Genomic DNA, 21,678 nt, shown 5'->3' with positions numbered 1-21,678 from the left:
CACGCTGTGTTTGAATTACACTGCAAGTTATTCCTCCAACAACACTAACTGGAAACATAACCCCACCTCAGCAACAGTAAACACGCACTAAGACACGGGGCTCAACAAAAACAATAAGCTGGTCCTTAATGTTCTGCCTTCTTCCCTAGCTCTTCAACATGTGCAAGGTCAAGCTTGCCTGAGGTTCCACACTCACTGCTCTGTGACAATACTGGCAAGTAAAGCGTTCAGAAGTCTCTTCCTTGCTTGCACCAGCTGTCATCTTAGTATTACCAGGCTTCAAGTCTTCATCCATTCAGTTCTTGTAATGCCAAACCTCATCCTGATCTACTGGCAGCACCGAGCAGCAGAAAGGTGAGGCTATTCCCTCTTACAGAATCTTCATGATCAGCAATCAGTGCACCTCTCTAAGCATTAGGTTTTGAGCACAGCAAATGATTAAATATCAATTAGATACAGAGACTATCACCTTCCTTTTAGTTCCAAGATTACTACTAATGCTAATCCTATCCTCAGCCGGTCTCAAATACTTTCATTTTCTAAATCCACATAATCAGCATGTTTTCTGCCAGTTTAGTGAAGCACCAGTAGTTCCACTGGCTAAAGGGACAAACTAGATGTGATCAGGCTCTGCTTTCCTCAGAACAGCCGCTCTCTAATTCATGCTATATCTGAGCTAATTTCAACACACTTCTTGCCCTTTGCAGAAGTAAATACTTTTCTTCAGATGAAGAAAAGTTCTCATCTGCCACTACAGAGCTTAAAGAACCTCTCAATTTAGTTTCTGAATTAATTTTCACCTAAGCTGCACTTAACCAAGGAAAATAGCAATTATGGGGGAGGGAGAGAGGGAAAAGATGATCTTGTGTAAGTGTAATCTTTACACATACTAAAGAAAGCATATCTAACCCTGGTCACCAACATTATAACCTAAGGTTATCCATTTTTTCCTCCTTTTTCCTTAGGAAAAGGAATCCAAGAAGAATATAAAGCCAAGTCACTTGAACAGGTTGATAGTACTCTTATAGCGTGAAACCTAGTAAATTCTCAATGGTATGTCCAGATACTTGCATATCCTGACATATTCCAGTACTAAAGAGAGAAGCTATAGTTATTCTACCACCTAAACAGCAAAACACAAAACTCTTCAAAATGCTTGGAATTTAGCCTTTGCCTACAAACTCCAATTTCTTTTTTTTTTTTTTTTTTACTTTTTTCCTTAGAATGCTTAGCATGCTAACCTATACCAAGCTTCCCAAAAATCAAAAATAACATTCAGTCTTTAACGAGCACCTTCTTCTATGGGGCCAAGGATCAACAATAATAAATTTTTAAGGGATCTCAGTAAATTCACTCATCTACTTCTGAAGGCAGAGTTTACTTTAAATGACATTTGTTTCAAAATTAATTTTGTCACTGACTCTTCCTAATGTCTTAATGCCTATCCTGGGAACTCCTCTATAACACTAAACATTACTGATGTGTCCTGAAATTCTTTGGCATAGCAGTTTGGCCGATGAATTAGGTCATCTTCGAGAGAAGGTTCAGAGTTTCAAAGAGTTCAGCCTCTCATACAAAGCAAAGGCACAAAAGTCTTCTAACTAAGGCACTATTTTGATTTCCTTTCAGTTCTTTGTATCCCTTTCCAGCATATGGTTATAACTGACAAAGACTATTAAAAGAAAAAAAAGGTTTATTCAGAACAAACCAAAATGCTCTTGACACTTCATACCCTTAAGACGAAATTTTCTTCTGTCAGTATGTTAAGTTCTACAGCATACTCTGTATTAATTGTATTAGATGTAAGAGACATGTATGGCTTAGAAGCACAAGTCAGGTATTGACTGGTGTCATAAATGCCGTTTATGAAACTATGCCCTCAAAACGCAAGTGTTTTATTTAGACAGTAAACAGTACCAATGGAAAATGTATTTTGCTCCATGTGCTACATTTTGGAACAAGGCTTAAGAAACTGAAAACTTCTTCCTCAAGTGATTTGATTGAGTTTTCTCAATGCTATCCATGAAAACCCCTGAAAGCACAGAAAAAAATGGAAGACTACTTACATTAATATTGGACACTGGACAATCCTTTTTGGCAAGTTTAAAGGCAAAGTAAGATACCTGAAAAATATCAGGTCTCTGTTCTTGATCTGGTTCAAGCATATATCCTGCAAAAATAGATAAGATTAAATTGTCATTGTTTGACAGCAAAAAGCATACCGATACAGCATGCTAGCAGCAAGAACACATTCATTCAACTAACTCTACCAACCAAGCTCACCCCAGAAAGAAACATTATGTTGTTTTCTTAATGCTTTTTGTCAAGTCAAATAGTTTTCAGGATCAAGTATGATTGACAAGGATGCATGCTGTTTGATATTTTGACTATCAACTGCAGAAAGGATAGCTCAACAGAAGCATTAACTTCAAACAAACAACAAAAAACATGAACAGTATTAGAATTTTCTAGGGTTATGCAAGATTCTGTGCAGCTAGCAGGAGATTCACAGATATCTCTGTCAACACCAGGCTATGTTCCTACATCTTTTGTCTGGTAAGTACTGTAGGTTATGTACACTTAAATGTTAAAAACCATTAGTTGCACAGATGGCAAGGATTTTCTGACAAGACATGGTATTTCTGCTGTAACAATCAAATATCGTTTTCCCCAGTCATAACATTTGGCATATTTCAAAGGATTCTAGGGAATAAGCAAGCCTCCCTTCAAGGGAAAGTACAAAAGTTGAAAGGCAGATGGTAGCCATGAACAACTCCCACTGCTAACTTAAGATCCAAGCCAGTCTGCACCATCTATCCAAGTCACTAGTCTACACCAATAGCACTGTTTGCGTTTTATTTGATTTACAACACCAAAGAATTGCTGTGCTGCCCAGATACTTACTTATCAAACAGTGTATACTGTGAGTGTATCGGGAATTGTCCGGAATAGTAAAACTTCCATCGCAAATAGCAACTTGACTTTCTCCAAAGGGAAGTGAAAAGAAACAAAGCTTATACAGCAAGCAGCCAAGTGCCTGTAAAAACAAATACAGGCCCCATAAAAGGATGAGAGCAAGCCATTTACACAATAAAGAAGCACCAACAAGAAACTAATTGCATCCTAGCTACAGCTGATGCTTACAGTGTAATGTAGCAGCTGCATTATGAAACACCGTTGATGTGACAAGCTGATATACAATGCAGCCCTAAAAGGGCTTTCTTTCCCACTGACTTGTGTGCTAGACAACAAGCTACCAAAACTAGAGCCTAACCCAAGGGCTACATTCACATTCTGGCATCACCCAGGGATACCACTAGTGTTTTTGCTGAATTTAGTCTTTAATTATTTCACTGTAATGGCTCTTAAGCACATCATCTAACAAAAACACATTTCCTCGTGGTGCTGTGAGCAAATTTCTATGAGAAATCATTGTCGACATTCAGGCAGCAAACTGAGACAACAAAATGGAAAAAAAAAGTCTAATTCATCTCTTCCTTAACAGGCTCATCACATATTGTATTCAATTTATTTATATGAGACTTAACTACCACAGATACTATTGCTATACTCCGCATTATATACTTGCATTGTATATTTCACTTTAATTAGTTTTCCAGTTTGTCGACATTACTTTTAGCTAGTTTCTCCCCCTCTTAATCAGTTCCTTATCTCACAGTACCTGATTTTTTGCTTACCCAGATATCTGCCTTGGTAGTAATTGATTTCCCTCCATAAAGATTGATCATTTCAGGAGCTCTGTACGATAGTGTTGTATACCTAAATGCACACAATTGCAAGAGAACAGATGAGAAACATGCCTCAGAATCAAAAGGGCCTTTTCGTACATCTGCCACACACATACCATTCACAAACACAGGTGTTTCATACATACCTGAAATTGTCTTATGCAAGTAATTTCCTGTGTTTACAGCATCACAAAAGGTTTGGAATAGTAACATAATATTTACTGTTATGGATGATAATTTGAAGTCAGACAAAACATCCTCTTCACATTAGTTCCCCAGTACACGTGCTTCAGAAACAAAGAGTTGCTCTGCTGTAATACTGCAGTAAGCAGTCCTTGCAAAGATTCTGAGCCCTACAAGGGTCGTCTTCATCTTATATTGAAACATACAGTAGGGAGCTGGACTCAATCATCATCACAGTTACCTTCTAACTTGGAAAATTCTATGATTCTATGCTTTAAAAGAAAAAAACCTAGCCTGGCAAAATCATTACGAAACCAGCAAAGTACTTTGCAGAGGTGAAAGAAAACACACATGTATCACTTGGGCACTTGAGAACAAGTAATCTGTGTTTATTTCTCTGCAGCAGGTGGCCTGAAGGGACCAAACTAAATTAATACACATTTTCAAGAGTGTGCTTGCAATAAAGTTAAAATAATTTTCTGACCAGTCTTTGGAGAAAGGACACAGACAGCACTCCATAACTAAAACTGTACATAAGTTCATTCTAATGCTGATTTACAGCACTTATCCCTCAGACTTTTACAGTTAGCCATATTAACATAGTAGAAGTTAAAAATTTTGACTCATAAAATGGCCAGCAGCCAGGCATACATTTATCATCCATTTCTATCATCACCCATTTCATTTTAAAGTCAGATGCTTTCTTCAAGTTTTAGCCTATGTGAGTCTGTTTTGCAAAAACAGCATGTAAACAAATAGAAAAAGCAACATCAGTAGACAGTAAAATAGTGGAACTATATTCACATCAATTTGAATTTCTGCATCTTGAACAGTTAAAGTCCTTATTAGTAAGGTAAGCACACACTACTCAGAGGTCTTTATCTAATACACAATAACACGCTCAGCTGTCTCACAGCACAACCATTGCTTATTAAGGCCACTTAAATGTGAACTTACTTTTTAATTTCTTCTTCAACCACATTAACACCATCTTTTTGAGGATTAAGGAATTTGTTCGTGGCACTGCCAAAATCACAGAGAACATAATTTCCACTGTCATTTAGCAATATATTCTCCACCTTGAAAGGAAGTTAACACAAACAACACCATTAAAATAATGGTATTAATTTCCACTGTAACTGTTACTATGCATTCTTGCCCTCACATGCAAACAAGGAAGTTACCAGAAAATCAATCAATAAACACAGCATTAGCAGTAAGTGATCTTGTCTTTCAGTTTCTCTGTTTACAAGTGTTTCTCTAACTACAAGTCAGTCTTAGTGAAATAGTTCCTGCACTTACAACCATTTTTGAGTGTAACACTGACTTTTACCCAGGTTTTCCTAGGTATCAGGTTCGTACCTTTAAATCCCTGTGAACTATAGGAGTTTTGCACTGATGCAGCCGAGCAACAGCTTCACAGGTATCACAAAATATTCTCATTACTTCTGATTCAGTAAAGCCTGTCTGCAAGCGCTGATTCATCTGATTCACAACTTGGCCAGCTGAAGAAGCAAAAGAATTTTATTTTACCTTTTAATAATTCCCATTATATACAGAAGTGTACATTTTTCTCACACACAAATAGCCCACAACATGCAATTCAGCTTTCTCGTGTCACCAATTTAACAAAAAAAACCTGTTTCCAAACTTTCACAGGTATGATCCTAGGCAGAAAGGTTACTGTCTCAAACATAAACATCCCCAACTGAAACTCTATCAAATTGTTGCAGATACAAGAAATCATCCATCACACAAAGATGTTCCCCCAGAAGCGCCTCTTGCATTTAGATCCACAGCCAAAACACTGTCAGCCAACAGAGTTCAAAGTAATTCATAATCCACACAGCCTTTCTTTGTCATTCTGAGAGACTACAAAAAAGAAGGGCATTAATCCACCCTTAAAGACCTTACATAACCCTATCACAGTTTTCTTTTTAAGTTTAGGAATTGTTACGTTTCTTGAGGTAATTTCACAAGGTCATACTCGTCTCTTCCTATCATAATGCTCATTTAATACTAACAGATGAAGCAGGACTTGACCTATGGGGTCTCGGAGAGTGCTCCTCCTAAATACGGAGGCTTTTAACAAGAAAACACCATCCAGTCATCTGATGGTTTACACTCTTGTGGCTTCAAAATAACACAGGCAGAACTCAAATCTAGAAGCAAAGTGTACAAGTGAGTTTGAACAAAAGCTTCATGCGGTAATAAGCTATCCATAACACCGAGTTCAGAAAAATCCAATCCAGTTAGTTGTGTAAGCTGAACACCGAGGAACCAGCTCCCATGAACTACAGTGGTAGAGATATTTCTCATTAATATTTACTACTGTAAGTAAGAAAAGAGTGCTACTGATACAGAGTCTCAAGAGCTCCCACAGAAAGGGCAGAGAGATTCACTCTGACAACTCAACCACAAGTTTACTCTAGTAGGTATGTGGGGTGGGGAGTGAGGTAAGTCCGTAACAATATTGTTTCACACATTGTTTGAAGCAGCTACATTATGAAACAGGACACATGACCACTATTTGCATGCCCAGAATCATCAACACTAATTATATTATGCTCATTTAAAACAAGTCATCTGTCAGGTTAAGATTAAAGAATCTTCGCTATAATGATCTAAAACAAAAAATAAGAGGCAGAACAGTTGCCAGAAGTTTTCCAACCTTCCCTATCAAACTATATATTAGCTAACGTTTAATCAAACAGTAGAACAGAACTATTTCAATTTCTACTTGGAGTAATTTCCCTGCTTCTAATTATACTTAACTAAGCTATGTGAAATTGACTTTTGCATTTTCTCAGACTTCAGCAATTCAATGCCGAACTACCAACACAAACAAATAAGCTAAAACAAATGGATTCCAGCTTTGAGACACGCAGGCTATTCCTTTGAATTAAAGGGACACTGACAGGTAAAAATTCCAGGTGATCAAAACATGTTTCCCTTGCATTTCCTCTGAAACCAGAAGAGCCATCTCTTACCTCGACAGTACTCCATGAGAATGAGGACCTCCCAAACGTTATCACTTATACAGTTAACAGCACAATCCAAATAGCTCACGATATTCTTGTGCCCAGATAACTCTTTCTGAAAAAGAAAATACACACTACAATTTAGCATGGAAAGATGTTAACAAATAGTACAAGTGGTTTTCATTAGAACCACTCATGACTTCAATGTGAGCCCTGGTCCCACATGCAGTAAATTTTACAAAATACTCAAAACTGAACGTAAGTTCGTCACTGACAGCACAGTCAGTGACTGCTACGTATAAAATACAATGCAACTACAATTCAATCAAGAACATTTATTTATGGTACTTGTTCAACAGTGCAAACATCCTCACTGCTGCATTCAGAAACAACATTATCAAGTAGCAATAACTAGTCTTGACACATGGGAGAGAGAGAGAGAGAGAGAGAGAGAGAGAGAGAGAGAGAGAGAGAAGAATCATGCTACTCATGTCCATTCTAAGGTAAATTCCCAATCTCAATACTAAAAAATGAAGAAATATCTTAACTGAAGAATAGTGTCTCATGTTAAAACCAAAAAGAAACCCCACAACCATACATAGCTGGAAGCAAGTCACAACATTTATAGCCTGAACTACTATCAAGTTAAAAACACACGAGCAACTAAAGATGTCCCTAAGAAAAAAAGACAACAACAAAAACCACACCAACTTTTAAGAGCCATTTTGCAAGCTGCAATTAAGCAAATTCACATTTCATGTCTGACAATACTGGCGTTGTTGTCTGCAGTACAGCTTGTGCCCATTCATGGTTAACATAAAAGAACTTCTTATGTAAGATGATTAAATAGGTGCTTCTATGATTGGAACATGTTTAAGCAAGAAGCATATGGAAATGGAGATAAATTACCTTCACAGTATCTGCTAGAAGGCAATATAACTGATTTTCTCTTGCCCTGTCATCATAAACCCAAGCATGTCTGATAAAGCCTTTTACTTACTCTATTTTCTAGTCAGCAGCTCAGAAACAATAGAGCCTGTGATTATGTCGTTGAGTTCAAAGTTTTGAGCTACAGCCATACCAGTTACCTCCATACTGGATAGCAACTGCAAGAACATGCTTCCGTCTAGTGGAGGTAACACCGCTTGTGTATGAACCTGTAATTCAGTTAGCAGAACTGTGGACAGCAGAGGGCTCTAGAATTTGTTATCACTATAGAAATGAGAAAGATTACTTTTTGATCAGTAATTTTGCTTCCCAATAAAATTGTTGACTGCAGAATCGTATTTTCTTTATAGTTGCTTTAGAAATTAATCACATGCTAACTCTATGCTCAGTATTAACTTATGTAAAGCACTACTGCGCAAAAAAAAAGGTGAAAAGGTGGTCTAGAAGGGATTGTCACTGAAAGATATTTGATATATGCTTATTACAAATTAACACATTCTCCAGTTACAAATAATTCATTTCTTACCATAATAGTAATTTCTCTCTTGCATACGTTGAGATCTGGCACATTATTAACATACATTCGTTTGAGTGCACAACGTATCCCACCATGGGTACGTACCAGAAACACAGTTGAGAAGCCACCTGGAAAAAAAAACAAACAGTGACAAGCCGGTGAAGCTGAGTCCTTCTCTTTTTTTTTTTTTTAGAAAAAAAAAACAATGAAAAAGGAAGTGTGTGCCAGTCATGGAGTGAGGAGTTAAAAAACACTGACAAAATTACAAAGATTTGACATCTGAGTACATTTCTCCTACATCAAGCATCCTTGACAAAAGCATAAGGATCTTAGAATTATGCTACAACATTAAATAAAAATATTTGAAAAGCATTTCCAAATTCAAATAAATGTAAAAGCCTAGTATGAACTCTGTGTATTCAGGTATCGAACCTATTACATTTTCAGTCATCCAAAAACCTGAATAAAGCAAAGATATTCTCTCTACCTTCACAGTTTCTAAAACCTCCAGTAATCAATGAAGTTTAGTATTCATTCCTTATACCTACACTTTAAAGTATAAAGAATAAGATAGTAAAATATAAAGTAAGTAACCGAGTATCTTTCATGACCTTTAAGTCATGCAGCTTCTCAGCATAGACTGAAGACAGGAAGACTCACCCTGAAATCACCCTTGGTACAAGTTAAGTAGTTTTTTTAATTATTATTATTATTTAAATGCTTGTTAAATGTGCAGATAAGAATTAGGTGTGCTTCCCCAACCAGTACAATCAGGAGTCATCTTCTCAGTCCAACCACACGAATCACAAGACATACATTGAAGCCCACCTCCAAGCTTCTCGTTATCATTTTTCTTCTCTCTCCTTACTGGTGGAAGAAGCATGCAAACAGTAATTATTCACGGAAGCCAAGCGATACAGTCTGCACACAAAACACTTCTAAACATTCAGGCAGCGAGCCAAGGGTAGAAAAAAATAGAAAACCCATACTCTCCTCTTTTATCTGTTTTCAGTTCATCTGAACTACTGCTCAAGGCCTCCAGCAGATTGCATTCACATCACCCCGAGGTTCACAGACAGCTTTCCTCACAGTTTAAAGAACTCTGCCCCAGGGCAGTCCATGCTTTCCTTATTTAACTGCTGCCCGATGGTAAGCCAACTACTGCCATAAGAACTCGTGCAAAAACTAAGCTATAAAAATCAGGACAGAAATATGTAAAGGGATTAACTACTCTGATAATCAGGTAGCCCACTGAAATGCATAAAACACCTCAAGTTTCATGATATAATCTGCAACCAGCATTTATCAAGTATAATGTGCCTCATCTGATACAGGTCTCATGTGCTTGAACTGATGTGCACATTAGAATTTACAGTTGAAGGAAGGAAGTTGCATTAGGATGTTTTCTTTAAAAAAACACTTTAAAATTAATTGCTCATTTAGCTAAATGGGATATTAGGCTGCCAAAAGAGAGCTGGTGCCAATTTCAATACAGCAACCTAAATTCTACAGAGTTGCTACACTTCAGCTTCTGCTGATGTACGCAGACTACTCCCAGAACATTGACAGGTGCCCCTGGGTTACTCCAGTTCCAATGCCAGACCCTGGTGGGGCTGAAGCAATCCCACAGGAAATCCCACCAGCTTTGGAGATTAAGCTATGTGATATGCATGCTATGGTTACTTGGAATCTATGGAAGATTTTAGCAGCATCCTCTCAAAAAAAGGCTCCCACATAAAGTGCAAATACTTGAGCAACAATATAAAAAAACATATCCAGGTAAAGCACAAAATTCTAACTACTGGAAGACAATCACTTCTTGCCTTTCTTAATCAGCCTTATAACCTTTTTTAGCCAGTTTTGTAGTCTTAATATTCTCTACGTCTAGCAGCAGGGCAAGGCCAAAATGCTAAATTTCATATTTCTTTGGCACTTGTTTTCATGCAGCCAGATCAGTCATGACTGGGTAAAAAGAGTAGCGAAAAAGTCTGAGACAAGGGTTCTTCTTGCCATTAGGGGGCAATATTAACTAATACTTAAACTCTGAAACAGCCACGAAAGCAGAACTACTCCCCATTCTGTAGAGGAGTCTTCTGTGACCTTGAAAGGTTTTCCATTAGTAAATGCTATCTCCACTACTAAATGCCACTGGGCTTTTTGATAAACAGATCAACTCTGAACAAACCTTGAATAGGTCTATAAATAGTTATAGGATATTTGTCGTCAACATTCTAGCAACCTTTACCAAGCACAACCCTGAACCATTAAGCTTTCAATCTTTTCAACAGTTTCTTGTTAAACTTCTCACCAAAAGCACCAAAACAAGCAAACGACTGTGCTGTAAACACTCAAACTCCCATTAAACTATGTTATTTGGAGGGGAGAGGGGAAGCCAGAGAGGCATCCTTGTCAAAAGTTATATGGAAACAACCAGAAATGATGAGCAGTTGCTTTGCCCCAAGACCCATAAATGGAGGCTGAGCAGAGCTACATTTCCACGTGTAGGTCAGCACAGCATCTGGCATTTCACCAGCACTTTTAGAAGCTGGAAAAAAAGTTATTACCTAATGTCAGCAAAGAGAGAAAATGAACTCAAGTTTCTCATAACACAACATATAAAAAAAATCAAATCATAAAACATCATTACCATTCTGAATCCTCTCTCAAATTTCAGTTGTTCACGCAGTGTTAAGATATAGTCAAGTCCCAAGTCCTCAGGATTTCATGGATTCCTCCCAGTCTCCTCATAGATGAGAAATACCATCATGTGCCATGACTGGTCTCAAGACAGGTGTGCAGAGACCAGCTGATTAGCACAAATTCTTCACCAACTGAGCAATCAGCAACAGCTTGGCTGTCTTTGAGGTCTTTGCATCAAAAGGCGATGATTTTGGGTCTTCTGATTTTTAAGGACACCAAAGTTTCCAGTATCTCTGTTTAAATATTGACCAAAATGACACAATAGCCAAATATAACAATCTAGAAAATTGCATATGTGCTCAGACTCTCTCCAGGTTTGGTAATACAATTATACACACCTCACCACCCTTAGCCTTTACAGTATTTTACTGTGGCAAGCCATTTGGTTTACTTGTCAGTAAATCATTTCAGATAGCATTATCTACTTCTAGGGATCTTACTAAGAAGCTTACTAACAATGTTTGAAACCAACTAAAAAAAATTCTATAACAGCTACATTTTCTGGTTGAGTGTTTCTTACTTTTTTTCCATGCATATTGAAGGTTTCATCTGTCTCAACTTTCAACTAACATTTCACCTTGTCACATTCTTGAAACTCCAACCAGGAAACTGTAGTTGCTGGAATCCAAAGTATCTTCTTTGCTTGCTTTAGTAAAGAGCAATGCTGAAGAACCTTTGGCAATCATTATAATCTTCCAGACTGCTAACAGTTCCAAGAAGACAAACTAAAAGAATACCAAGAAAAATACTGCAAACAAATCTTTGTTCATTTTAGATGTACAGACAACAAGACTGAAAAAAGACTTATTTTTTCTTACTATTCAGTTAAAACATACCAAACCACCAAGTGTTGTACCTGCAGCAACTGGTTCACTATCTGACTATATACTTCAATCTCAGACAAACAGAACAGAAGGTCACCAGCAGAAAGAGAGTACATACAATGTAATGGGCAATAGTCACTCCCGTCACTCCCCACACCTGAAAATGTTGAACCAGGAATGGTGGAACCAGACAATTCTGAAGCCAGCCTTCTAGCTAGGATATTCAGTTGTCCTTAATGAAGCTGAAAGACCTAAAGGACAGTTTATTTCTATTTTGAAGCAAGTTCTGCTCCGTGCTTTGCATGACATTGGCCTGTGAGATGGCCACGTACCCCCCTATCTAGAAGTCTTATTATCAAAATCAGTCTTTTGATTCAGCCAAACGATAATTGATTTTGATAATAAGACAAATGATAATTGATTTTGATAGTAAGGCAAATGATTTCCCAGTGACCCAACCCCAAACACACATGTAATCTCTTTTCTCCCTCTGTAGCAGAATAGCAAACTAGCCACAGGTCAATATTTTAAAAAACACCCACAGAGGTGGTTTTTTTTTTTTTTTAATTTCAGATAGCATACAACGTGAAAGTAATTCACTAATTTAGGTGCATTCATTTGTGTTGTGAATTAACAACTTCCACCATCTCACTCAATCACTTGACACCGAATCACCTTGTCTGCACTCTCTAATTTTGGAGCCTCCAGTCATCCAGATGTCACCAGTACTTACTGAAACCAGGCTGACCAGCATCCAGAGATACCCTCTCTCCAAAGCTACGCACCTTCTGGTACTGCATAGCCTTTTGAGCACTGTAATTTGGAAGCCATATGCACAAGCAGGAACCATTTTAGGGGCTATGAATCTACTCAGAATACCGGATAAGCACAGTTTCCCTCCCAGTTAGCAGCACGAATGCCCTGCAGGTAGGCTCTAAGCAAGAAGCTTCCCTGCAAGCCCAAAACAAACAGCAGTAGTAAGGGCTCACTAAAAGCACTAAGCACATGCTGTGTTAGCAAAAACCAATCTTTGCTGGAAAAAATACAACTAAAACCAACAACAACAACCCTGACCTCTATAATCTCTGAGCTGCAAAGACACCAAAGCCAGTCTCCAAAAAAACAGGGCACAAAACACAAAGACGACATAATTGCTTCTCTGCCATGACATCATGAGAAGCCAGCTCGCACTGCCCACATGCACATCCATATAGAGCAATGGGAAAGGTCCTTTCTCGGGAAGCATTATGCAGCATGTAGACATGCTTTTTAACTAGAAACTGAAGAAATCCTATCTTGCCATAAATGAACCAATGTCAAGAGTCTTTCCTTGCTGCTCAGTTTCAATCACGTCTTCTCATAGAGCTTAAGAAAGCACAGCACATTCTTGGAGTTCAGAGAGTACTTCCGTGATCCTGCTACACATGGGCCTCTTATCCATCCTGCTGAATTTCTGCTCCCTCTGTGCTCTGTTGCAGTGTACATTTACTGGCATCCTGCTAGGATAACCACAGTATCAATATCCTGAGAGTATCAGGAACTGCCTCATTCCTGCAATGAGGGAAGTCCTTCCTGCGCAGTACTCCCTTCAGATAGTCAGTACAGATGTAGTTGTGCAGGCACTCTTGGGGGAGCAGCAAACTAAAAGCAAATGAAACAGTACTTTCGTTCGTGTAGAGAACACTATTTAGTTCTTCCAGATAACAAAATTAACGCCCGTTTGTGGCTGAAACCCTTAAAACAGTACATAACTCCAACTGTGGAATTTTTTCTTTCAGATTCCAAACACTGCATGATTGTCGAGAAGCTGCATGCTAGCAGAAATTCACCATAAAGCTTTCAGGCCTTACGAACAATTTTCCCTACAGCACGCTCTTTTTGTTACAACCTCCACAGGGCCAGGAAGCCACTGACCGTAATTCCCAATGAACCTCTGCATGAGGGAATAATGGGACATATTCTCACATAAGCTTTCTGCTTTCCTCTGACAGAAGAAATCCTGCAACAGCTGGGATATACATCACCCTGCATAGGGTGCTTGTGGAGAAAAGATCGGAGGTCATCCAGCATTCATTGTCCTGCTCCATCTTACTAACCCCACCGCAGAGCCACCTTTGCCCTGAGTCCAGCAGCAGCTGCCCAGCTGTTGGGAAGGTGCCACACACTGACCTCAGGGATTGCATGGCCACCAACTGAAGCCGTGCCACCCGTGCATGCTCGTTTGCTGGGGAGCACTGTAAAGAGCCCTTCCTGGTGAATAAGGAAACATTAGATGACAGCATTTTTATGTATAAATGTAAATATATATTTATATATGCACGCTTGTGTATGTATATATGTGCATTTATTCCTAGTAAAACGCATCCCACAAATCTCAGCACAAGGCTCTGAGACACAGCTCCAAATGGAAGAGAAGCTGACAGAGGCTGTCTGCAAGCCCAAGAGCTGCTCAGCATTCCCAGAACCAAGAGCAGAAGTAGCTCCACACTCTTAAAATAATCCCCTTCTACACACACATTTTGAGTTCAGCATTTCTCCAGCACGTGCAGACAACACAATCAAAGGGACCCACTATAGCTGCTTTCTGCCCTGCCCACACGAATTCCCACTGTGCAACACCCTCTGAATGCCATGGGTAGTTCAGACCAGAAGCACTCCGTTCTCCAAACCACCATCTGTTCTTATAGCAGCACTACAGAAATAGCAGCTGTAAATTACAAACTGAGCTCCATGAGGCAAGCCCACAGGACACTACCATACTCTGGTTCACATCTGCAGTATGAACCCTGATCCAGTAATCACACTGATACCTCTACCTATGAGCAGGCGCTCTAGGATTTCATTTCTCCCAGCACCAACTGCAGTCCAACAGTAAAATAACACTCACACCAGACACGCACAGGTGCTAAACCAGAATAAAAGAATGTGGTGTTCTTCCTGGAAAAAAAAGAGAAACATATGTAACAAAGCAATGTGCCACGTGCACAAAGAACTTCACTTTTTACACATCAAAAATAAAGAGTTGAACTGATAGCGTGCAGTCATAACATGAAACCCACACATACAGTGACTCTAACAGGTGCCTTTTTCCCCAATCATCAGGCAGCAACAAGGCCTTATCCTCAGCAAAGTCCTCACACTCAGATTTCACCATGCCATTTACACTTTCTCTTTAGAGCAAGTACCAAAGGCTCACTATCATGCAAAAAAAAAAAATAAATAATAATTCTGAACAAACCTAAGTGCTACACAACAACAGCAAACTGCCCAGAAATAACAGAACCAACCTCTCGCAGCAGAACAGGGAGCAGGTAAGAAAGTAGAGGGGTGGAATGCAGAGGAACGTTAAAAAGAGCAGTCCAAGATCAGAAACTTTCTTCTTTTAAACCCAGAGAAGTATTCCTCAGGCTGGACAATGGGCCTGAACAACTTCTTCCCATGAGAGAAATTACAACTTCATCAAAAAAGCCCTGATAGGATTATTTACCCACCACCCTCTGCTAACACTGCCTTCAATCCTGCCTTGGAACACTGAGTTAGTCTCAAGATGGACTACTGCAACTGCACGGGCACCATTTGTTACATTTTGAAAACTCTCTCCTCTGTAAAACCTCCTCTCCCTCTTCCATCAGAGAACATACTTCTCTCAAGGAAAAATCCTTTAAGCAAAATGAGTCAGAGGCAAGCATTTGTTTGTGTGTGAGCAAGCAGCTATTAATTGGCCTGCTAATAGGCAGCTTCCACAGAGCTCAGTGGATGTCATTTTTCTTGCTACAGCTGGCAGTGTGACTGCTTTGTGAGAGCTTCCCATACACAAAAAGACTCTCCAGATATTTACTGTCAGCCCAGCATTAAATCTCTTACAGTTTAATGAGGTGATACAGACTTCAGAATATTCTTTTCCTATATGGAGCAAACCTGCTCTAGTTAGCTGTAGTCCCGCAGCTCTCTGCTGGCTCATCAACTACGTCTGCTACAGACAACTTCCAAATTTAAGTGTAACATTGAAGTTCTAGATTTTAGCACATTTCATCTGACAGCTGACTGAGATACTTCCAGCTTTGATCTAGCCTACAGCAAAGGAACAAAGCTCAGTGTTCTGCATTAAAGATGATCACGCTGCTCCACTGCAACGCTACTCAGAGCATCCAGGTGACTTGCCAGCCACCACCGATTCCTTTAACGAGGGCACAGGTTTTGTGCTGACTTCTGACTGCCTCCACTACTTTTCCAGAGAAACAAAGAGAAGAAAAACAATTTCCTAATGCAGATGATTTTGTAAGTTACTTTAATTGAACACAGCTCCCAGAATAGAAGCACTTGCATTTTCTGTGGTATGTTGTCAAGCTTAAGGAAGATGAAACTGTATCAGAAAGCTCACTAAACTTACACTCAAAAAAAAAAAATAAGGCAAGTATTTGGTATTTCACACAACACCTTGTTCACTCAAGACTAAACGCTGTATTAGGGTAAACTCATTGTCCTGTTTTCCTCTTTTATTACAAGAAAGAAGGAAAGCCTCTCCACATCTCAATACAGAAGCTGAGAATTAGTCACAACCACTCTGTTGCTTTTATAATACTATCTTATCACCTCCTCTTCCTATTCACTGAAAGGAAAATCTAATACATTTAGACTGCATTTAACAGATCCTTGCATTTAAATCAACTAACACTTGTTTTCTTAGCAAGGATGAGAACATGACTAGTAGACCACCAACAGAGCAGTTAATTGATTGTGAAGATCAGAGCACGAACCTATTTTCAGCTACAGATTCTGAAATCACACTGACAGTACTCAATGGGTCCATTATCTATAGTAACAGAAACTGAAAGCAGGAAATAATAGGGTAAGAACTGGCAACAAGTCACAATCCATTGAGCTTCATTCATTGCAAAAGTCAGCTCTTAAAGCTCTAGAGCTACACCATCATGCAGACACTTGAAGGCATAATTTTTTATCAAAACGTAATACAAGTGAGATATAACAAAGGTCAGAGTACTGAAGGGGTTCATTTTTCCTTTTCCCTCCCTCTCTTTGCAAAAGATAAAGAGCTTTCCTCTCACAGAACAAGTTTTTAATGTTTCAAGAGACTAATCCAGCCTGCTCCCAGCTCCGCTGGGGAACGGGAAAATCTTCAACACTAAGTTAGTTCAGGTGGTTTTGTGTATAAAGACCATACAACAGTTGGTTCAGTGTTCACAGAACCGCCTTCCAGCCAGGGAACAATGCTATTTTCAAGTGATGCACAGGTCTTCAAGTCATTTTTACTTTTGAGATGTACAGTAATTCAATCACTCTGTCTTCTCTCCTCAAAGTCTTTCCTGCTTCATGCATGGACTTTTTTGCATATCTCAGGATACTCAAATAAGCATGTTTTCCCCTATCTAGAGCAGGTTACCATTTTTAAAGCAAGTACACACAAGCCTACCACACTTTGTCAAGTACTGTTGCTGAATTTCTCATCCACAGTGCACTGCATTACTCACAATTGCTTCCTTTACTAGCTGCGCATTTTTAGAATCTCCCTAGCTGATGTAAACCAGCTCTGGAGTAAAAACTGTACAAATTCAATCAACAACATCACCCATTTCTGAAGCCAAGAAACGCTTGTCACCAGTGACAACTGTTTGCAGGAGCAAAAAAAAAAAGATTTATTTCCAAGAGACAAAAAACTTCACATCAATGCTTCCCTTCCCAAACAGTAAGCTTAAAGCACAAATATAAACTCACACAACAGACCCCTATTAAACAACCCGAGCTGTGTTTCATTTGTTCAAGGTCAAGACTGTTGACTAAACATTTCTATACGTGATTATGCCAACTGTGTAACCTAAGACAGAAGAATTAATTCAATTCCCTTCCACGGTGCCATTAAACCTCGTGACTCTCAAACCTTACTAGGCTAGATGTATCCTGTTACTCAAGACGCAAGTGAGGTGATGCTTTCAGGCAGGATGTGCTTCCTGCTCAACTTTTGGAGATTTTCAGCAGCTTTGTTGTGAAGACATTGATAAAAAACCTACAGCCAACATCTGGCAGCATGAGAAATATTACTTTCAACAGCACTCATCCCTCCCACAAATGGAAAGGTTTTTTCCTCATCTTTCCTGACCAGTGAGTTTCTTCACTGACTTTCTTTTTAACTTGTTTTGAATTCCAAAATAGTAAACAAGCTGCTGAATAAAATACAGATACCGAATGGTTAAATTTGTGGATACGAATGCATTGAACACACAGTGCACAGCCACCACAATTGTCCTAGAACCAAACTCCACATTCATACCGAATGGTTAACATACAGAAAGCCCTTCTCCAACCAACTCCCATTTGCTCTATAGTTTGTCTTCCATTTTCCCTGACATCACTATTTTAACTGCGATTTAAATATGCAAGCAGAAGAATTCAAAGCAGAGAAAGTCACCGAATGGCATTTTGGAGAAGTACCACCTTCTGCTGCATCAGAAACCAAAGAGTCACCACACCATGCAGAAAGTAAGCAACTCACAGCGCTAGAAGCATTTCAGACCAGGGCAGGTGTCACACGAAGATTCTCTGATTTACAGCTTTTTTTTTTTCCTATGGCTTCATAAGCACACCAAGCCAGCATAATGAAATTCAGACCACTTCGTTACTGCAGGAGCCTACATTGAGTCTTGCACCATTTTTACATCTCACTGTAACAGCCAGTGGGCTCACTGATCATTTTTCATATGTAAGTTTGATCAGACTAGACTAACTGGATGAAATTCTGTTTAATATTTAGATATTTAAATATGATATTTAAAGCTATGAGTATAAAGACTTCTCATTCTCTCTTCTAGACTTGTCTACAAATACCAGGCACATTTCAGCTCTCAGCAGCAGATACAGAAATACCTGGACTGCAGAGGACAGGGGACCCATAAACTGCAACACATCTGAGATGCTCCCTGCTTACACCAGTAAATGGGATTCTGAAGTAATGGTTTTCCTTGGCACCTTAAAGCTCTATCCGGTACATGCTGTATTCTTGAGAATACCCTCATAGGCAAACCAAACATCTATTATTAAAACTGTTACCTCAATTCTCATACTTTATGCTTGGGATCATTCTGTAACAACACTTTCAGACCTCCAGCTGTGACACATGATAATTCAGAAAGAAGCACTGAAACTTCCAAGTAGCGTGAGCAGCTGGAACACTTCAAACTATCTAAGCAGCAATGGCAACAGAAGTCTAATTATCAGAGTTAAAATTATCAAAAGCATTTAACGTTCCTCATTTATCTACTGTGTTTCGAGAGAAAGACAGCCAACAGCAGTAACTCCAAACAAGGCAGTTATTCATGGAGCAATCTGGAAGTGTGCAGATTTTGGGTTAGTCCCTAAAAATGAGAATGCTATGACCAATCTACTACCTACACCCAGAGATACCCTTCAACACAAGTCTCCTCTTACAGACATAGCTACGTAATTCAGTGTCACAGCAAGCCAAAACAATGAATTAAAACAGTCTGTCTGATGAAGACAATTAAATAGCATATCTCAAGAAAGCACAAAGCTGGGAAAGCAATTCTTTGAATTTAAATGAAGATTTGAAGCACTTGACCAAATTAGACGCAGCACACAGTGCTTTGTTTAGATGGCTGTTTGCATGGTTACACTGTTTTTACAACTGCCTTAATAATAAGAAGAAATTCTGTCTTCAGAGGCTTAAGGGACCTCTGGATATCTCATTCAGAGAATAAATGATCTCCCTGATGTTTCATGAATTCTTATGAAGCCAAGCAACTCTACATAAGCAATAACTGACCTAAATGAAGGTGAAAGTTTCTCTACTGACCAAGCTAGCGAGCTAGGTATAGACTACAGGACTGTGAAGGATGCCATTACTACTTTAATTATTCTTTTTTTTTAAGAAATAATGATTTTCTACATTTTATGCACAGAACTGACCTAATGTCTAGCACAAATTTCACGACAAATTTCATTTACATTTCCTATTTTTATTACACAGAACACACACCACACTCAAGTCAACCATTTGTAAGGTAACTAAGTGCCTTATAGTCTTTAATAATCTATTTGCTCTGTATCCTAGAAATCAAATTCAAAGCCAAAACACTAAGAGAAGTCATCTTCTCTGTTTACATCACTGCAATCCAAACAAGTACTTGGCTCTGTCTGACTTCTTTACAGCTCAGGCCAAGTCTATGCACACTTAGCAGTTCTATCAGCTCCCAAGTTGTTTGTCCACAGCTTGTCTTTCCAAAGAAGCACTGCTTTAATATAGTTCTATGCAAGTCCTTTAGCAATTAACCAAAACTTAAAAAGTCTGTTGCTAAACTATGTTTTTAAGTAACAGCACACGCCGTTTTTTTAATCAACAACATAAGAGCATGTCATATTAATCATTGATTTTTAGAACTATTCTTCTATATGAAAAGCAGCAAAATGCTGCAACAATTCATTAGACAAAATGCACAGATCGAAATACAGTCTAAAGTAAAAAACTGAGAGCAGAAGAAGTCAGTACAATAATTAATCCAAGCATCACACCATTCCTGTATAAATATGCATCTCTTCAAGACTTGAGCATGAAAGCTTCCAGGCAGTAAAGGAACAAATCTATAAAAATAATGTGCAAGTTTATAAGGAAGATGAACATGTAAATTATTTGGGATAAAACCTCCTGAAGTCCTAGAACATGAGAGTTCCCCTCACAGTTTTGTTTATTGTACTAAAGGTATATTACCAGTATATTATAGCAGCAGTGAGGAATAAACCATCTCAGAGCCAGGAAGTTCCTAACTCTGCCCTTAGTCCCTTGTTCAGACTTGTTGTGTGACTGTGGGCAAATCTCCTCACCTTCCTCTGTTCCTCCACCTAGAGGATCATGATTTTCCCTAAGGGGACGTGCTGTTCTTCTGATCAATACCAACTTTGACAACTCATGAAGAGCAAGACAAAGAAAAGACAGAGCTGTTCGCTCTCATATGATCCTACATAATCATTTCTTCTTTATTTTTACCATTTGCATCAGGAGCGGTGAGGCAAATATGACAAGAATTAAGGCCAAAAAATGCTTTACAAAGAGAACACAGAAAGTTAACCAGCTTTCAGTTCCTCAACATAGCCTTGGCATTTTGTAACATCTGTGTTGATGTTGCTCAGGAACGAAGCAGCAGTAAATGCAAAATGTCATTTGCTATTCAAAACAGAAGAAATATTTCCCACATCATGAAATCAAATCCCTAGGATCACATCTATTTCCTTTCATTCCAGTTTGTAACTTGTACTTCTCTGAGCATTCTCCTTCAACTTGCTTCTAGGTTGAGAGCTAGGTTCTCAAGCACACCTAAGATGTCCCACTGCTGCTAGCGCAAACTAACCAACCTGGACAACCACGAGCACGGAAAGCATAAATCAGATGAGAGGAGGGGAAAGGTTCCCACCTTCATAACCAACAGAAAAATACTCAAGAAACCGCAATCCATTCTCAAGACTACCAGGAAAACAGGAAAAGAGGAAAAAAAAGCAGAATCTGCACTGTACTGGAGAGGAAAATACAGGACAAAGACATCTCTACCGCAGCAGAAAGACACACTGAGGATGACATCAGCTGTGGCAGTAAACTATTGCTGCTCGGTATCACTGCGATCTGGAAACCAGACTCAGACTTTCAGCTTAAGGTATTAGAAGAAGGCAAGCATACTTTAAACATTTCAGGAAGCAGCTGTTCATCTGGGATATTAACAGCTTCTAAGCTAAACCTATAAAAACACTTGAGGAGA

At 38.9% G+C, this 21,678-nt stretch overlaps 1 protein-coding gene across 3 annotated transcripts in view; it reads right to left on the bottom strand.

Annotated features, from left to right (window-relative positions):
- BMP2K (BMP2 inducible kinase) overlaps positions 1 to 21,678 on the bottom strand; it is a 62,652-nt gene that overhangs the window by 32,483 nt on the left and 8,491 nt on the right. For 2 of the 3 annotated variants that reach the window (XM_021394830.1, XM_021394831.1), the window contains exons 2-8: positions 8,388 to 8,506; positions 6,923 to 7,028; positions 5,295 to 5,437; positions 4,890 to 5,011; positions 3,699 to 3,780; positions 2,905 to 3,037; positions 2,067 to 2,170 (exon numbers count right to left, since the gene is read on the bottom strand). In XM_021394830.1, the coding sequence (XP_021250505.1) occupies positions 2,067 to 2,170; positions 2,905 to 3,037; positions 3,699 to 3,780; positions 4,890 to 5,011; positions 5,295 to 5,437; positions 6,923 to 7,028; positions 8,388 to 8,506 (809 nt within the window). Of the gene's footprint in view, positions 1 to 2,066; positions 2,171 to 2,904; positions 3,038 to 3,698; positions 3,781 to 4,889; positions 5,012 to 5,294; positions 5,438 to 6,922; positions 7,029 to 8,387; positions 8,507 to 11,025; positions 11,312 to 21,678 lie in introns of those variants that run through there. The other variant, XM_021394832.1, reaches the window with a different exon arrangement.

The sequence above is a fragment of the Numida meleagris genome, chromosome 4 (genome assembly GCF_002078875.1).
Source record: "Numida meleagris isolate 19003 breed g44 Domestic line chromosome 4, NumMel1.0, whole genome shotgun sequence".
In the NCBI taxonomy this organism is placed as follows: Eukaryota; Metazoa; Chordata; class Aves; order Galliformes; family Numididae; genus Numida; species Numida meleagris.
The sequence above is the reverse complement of the archived record's forward strand: the minus strand, read 5'-3'. Positions and strand labels throughout refer to the sequence as shown.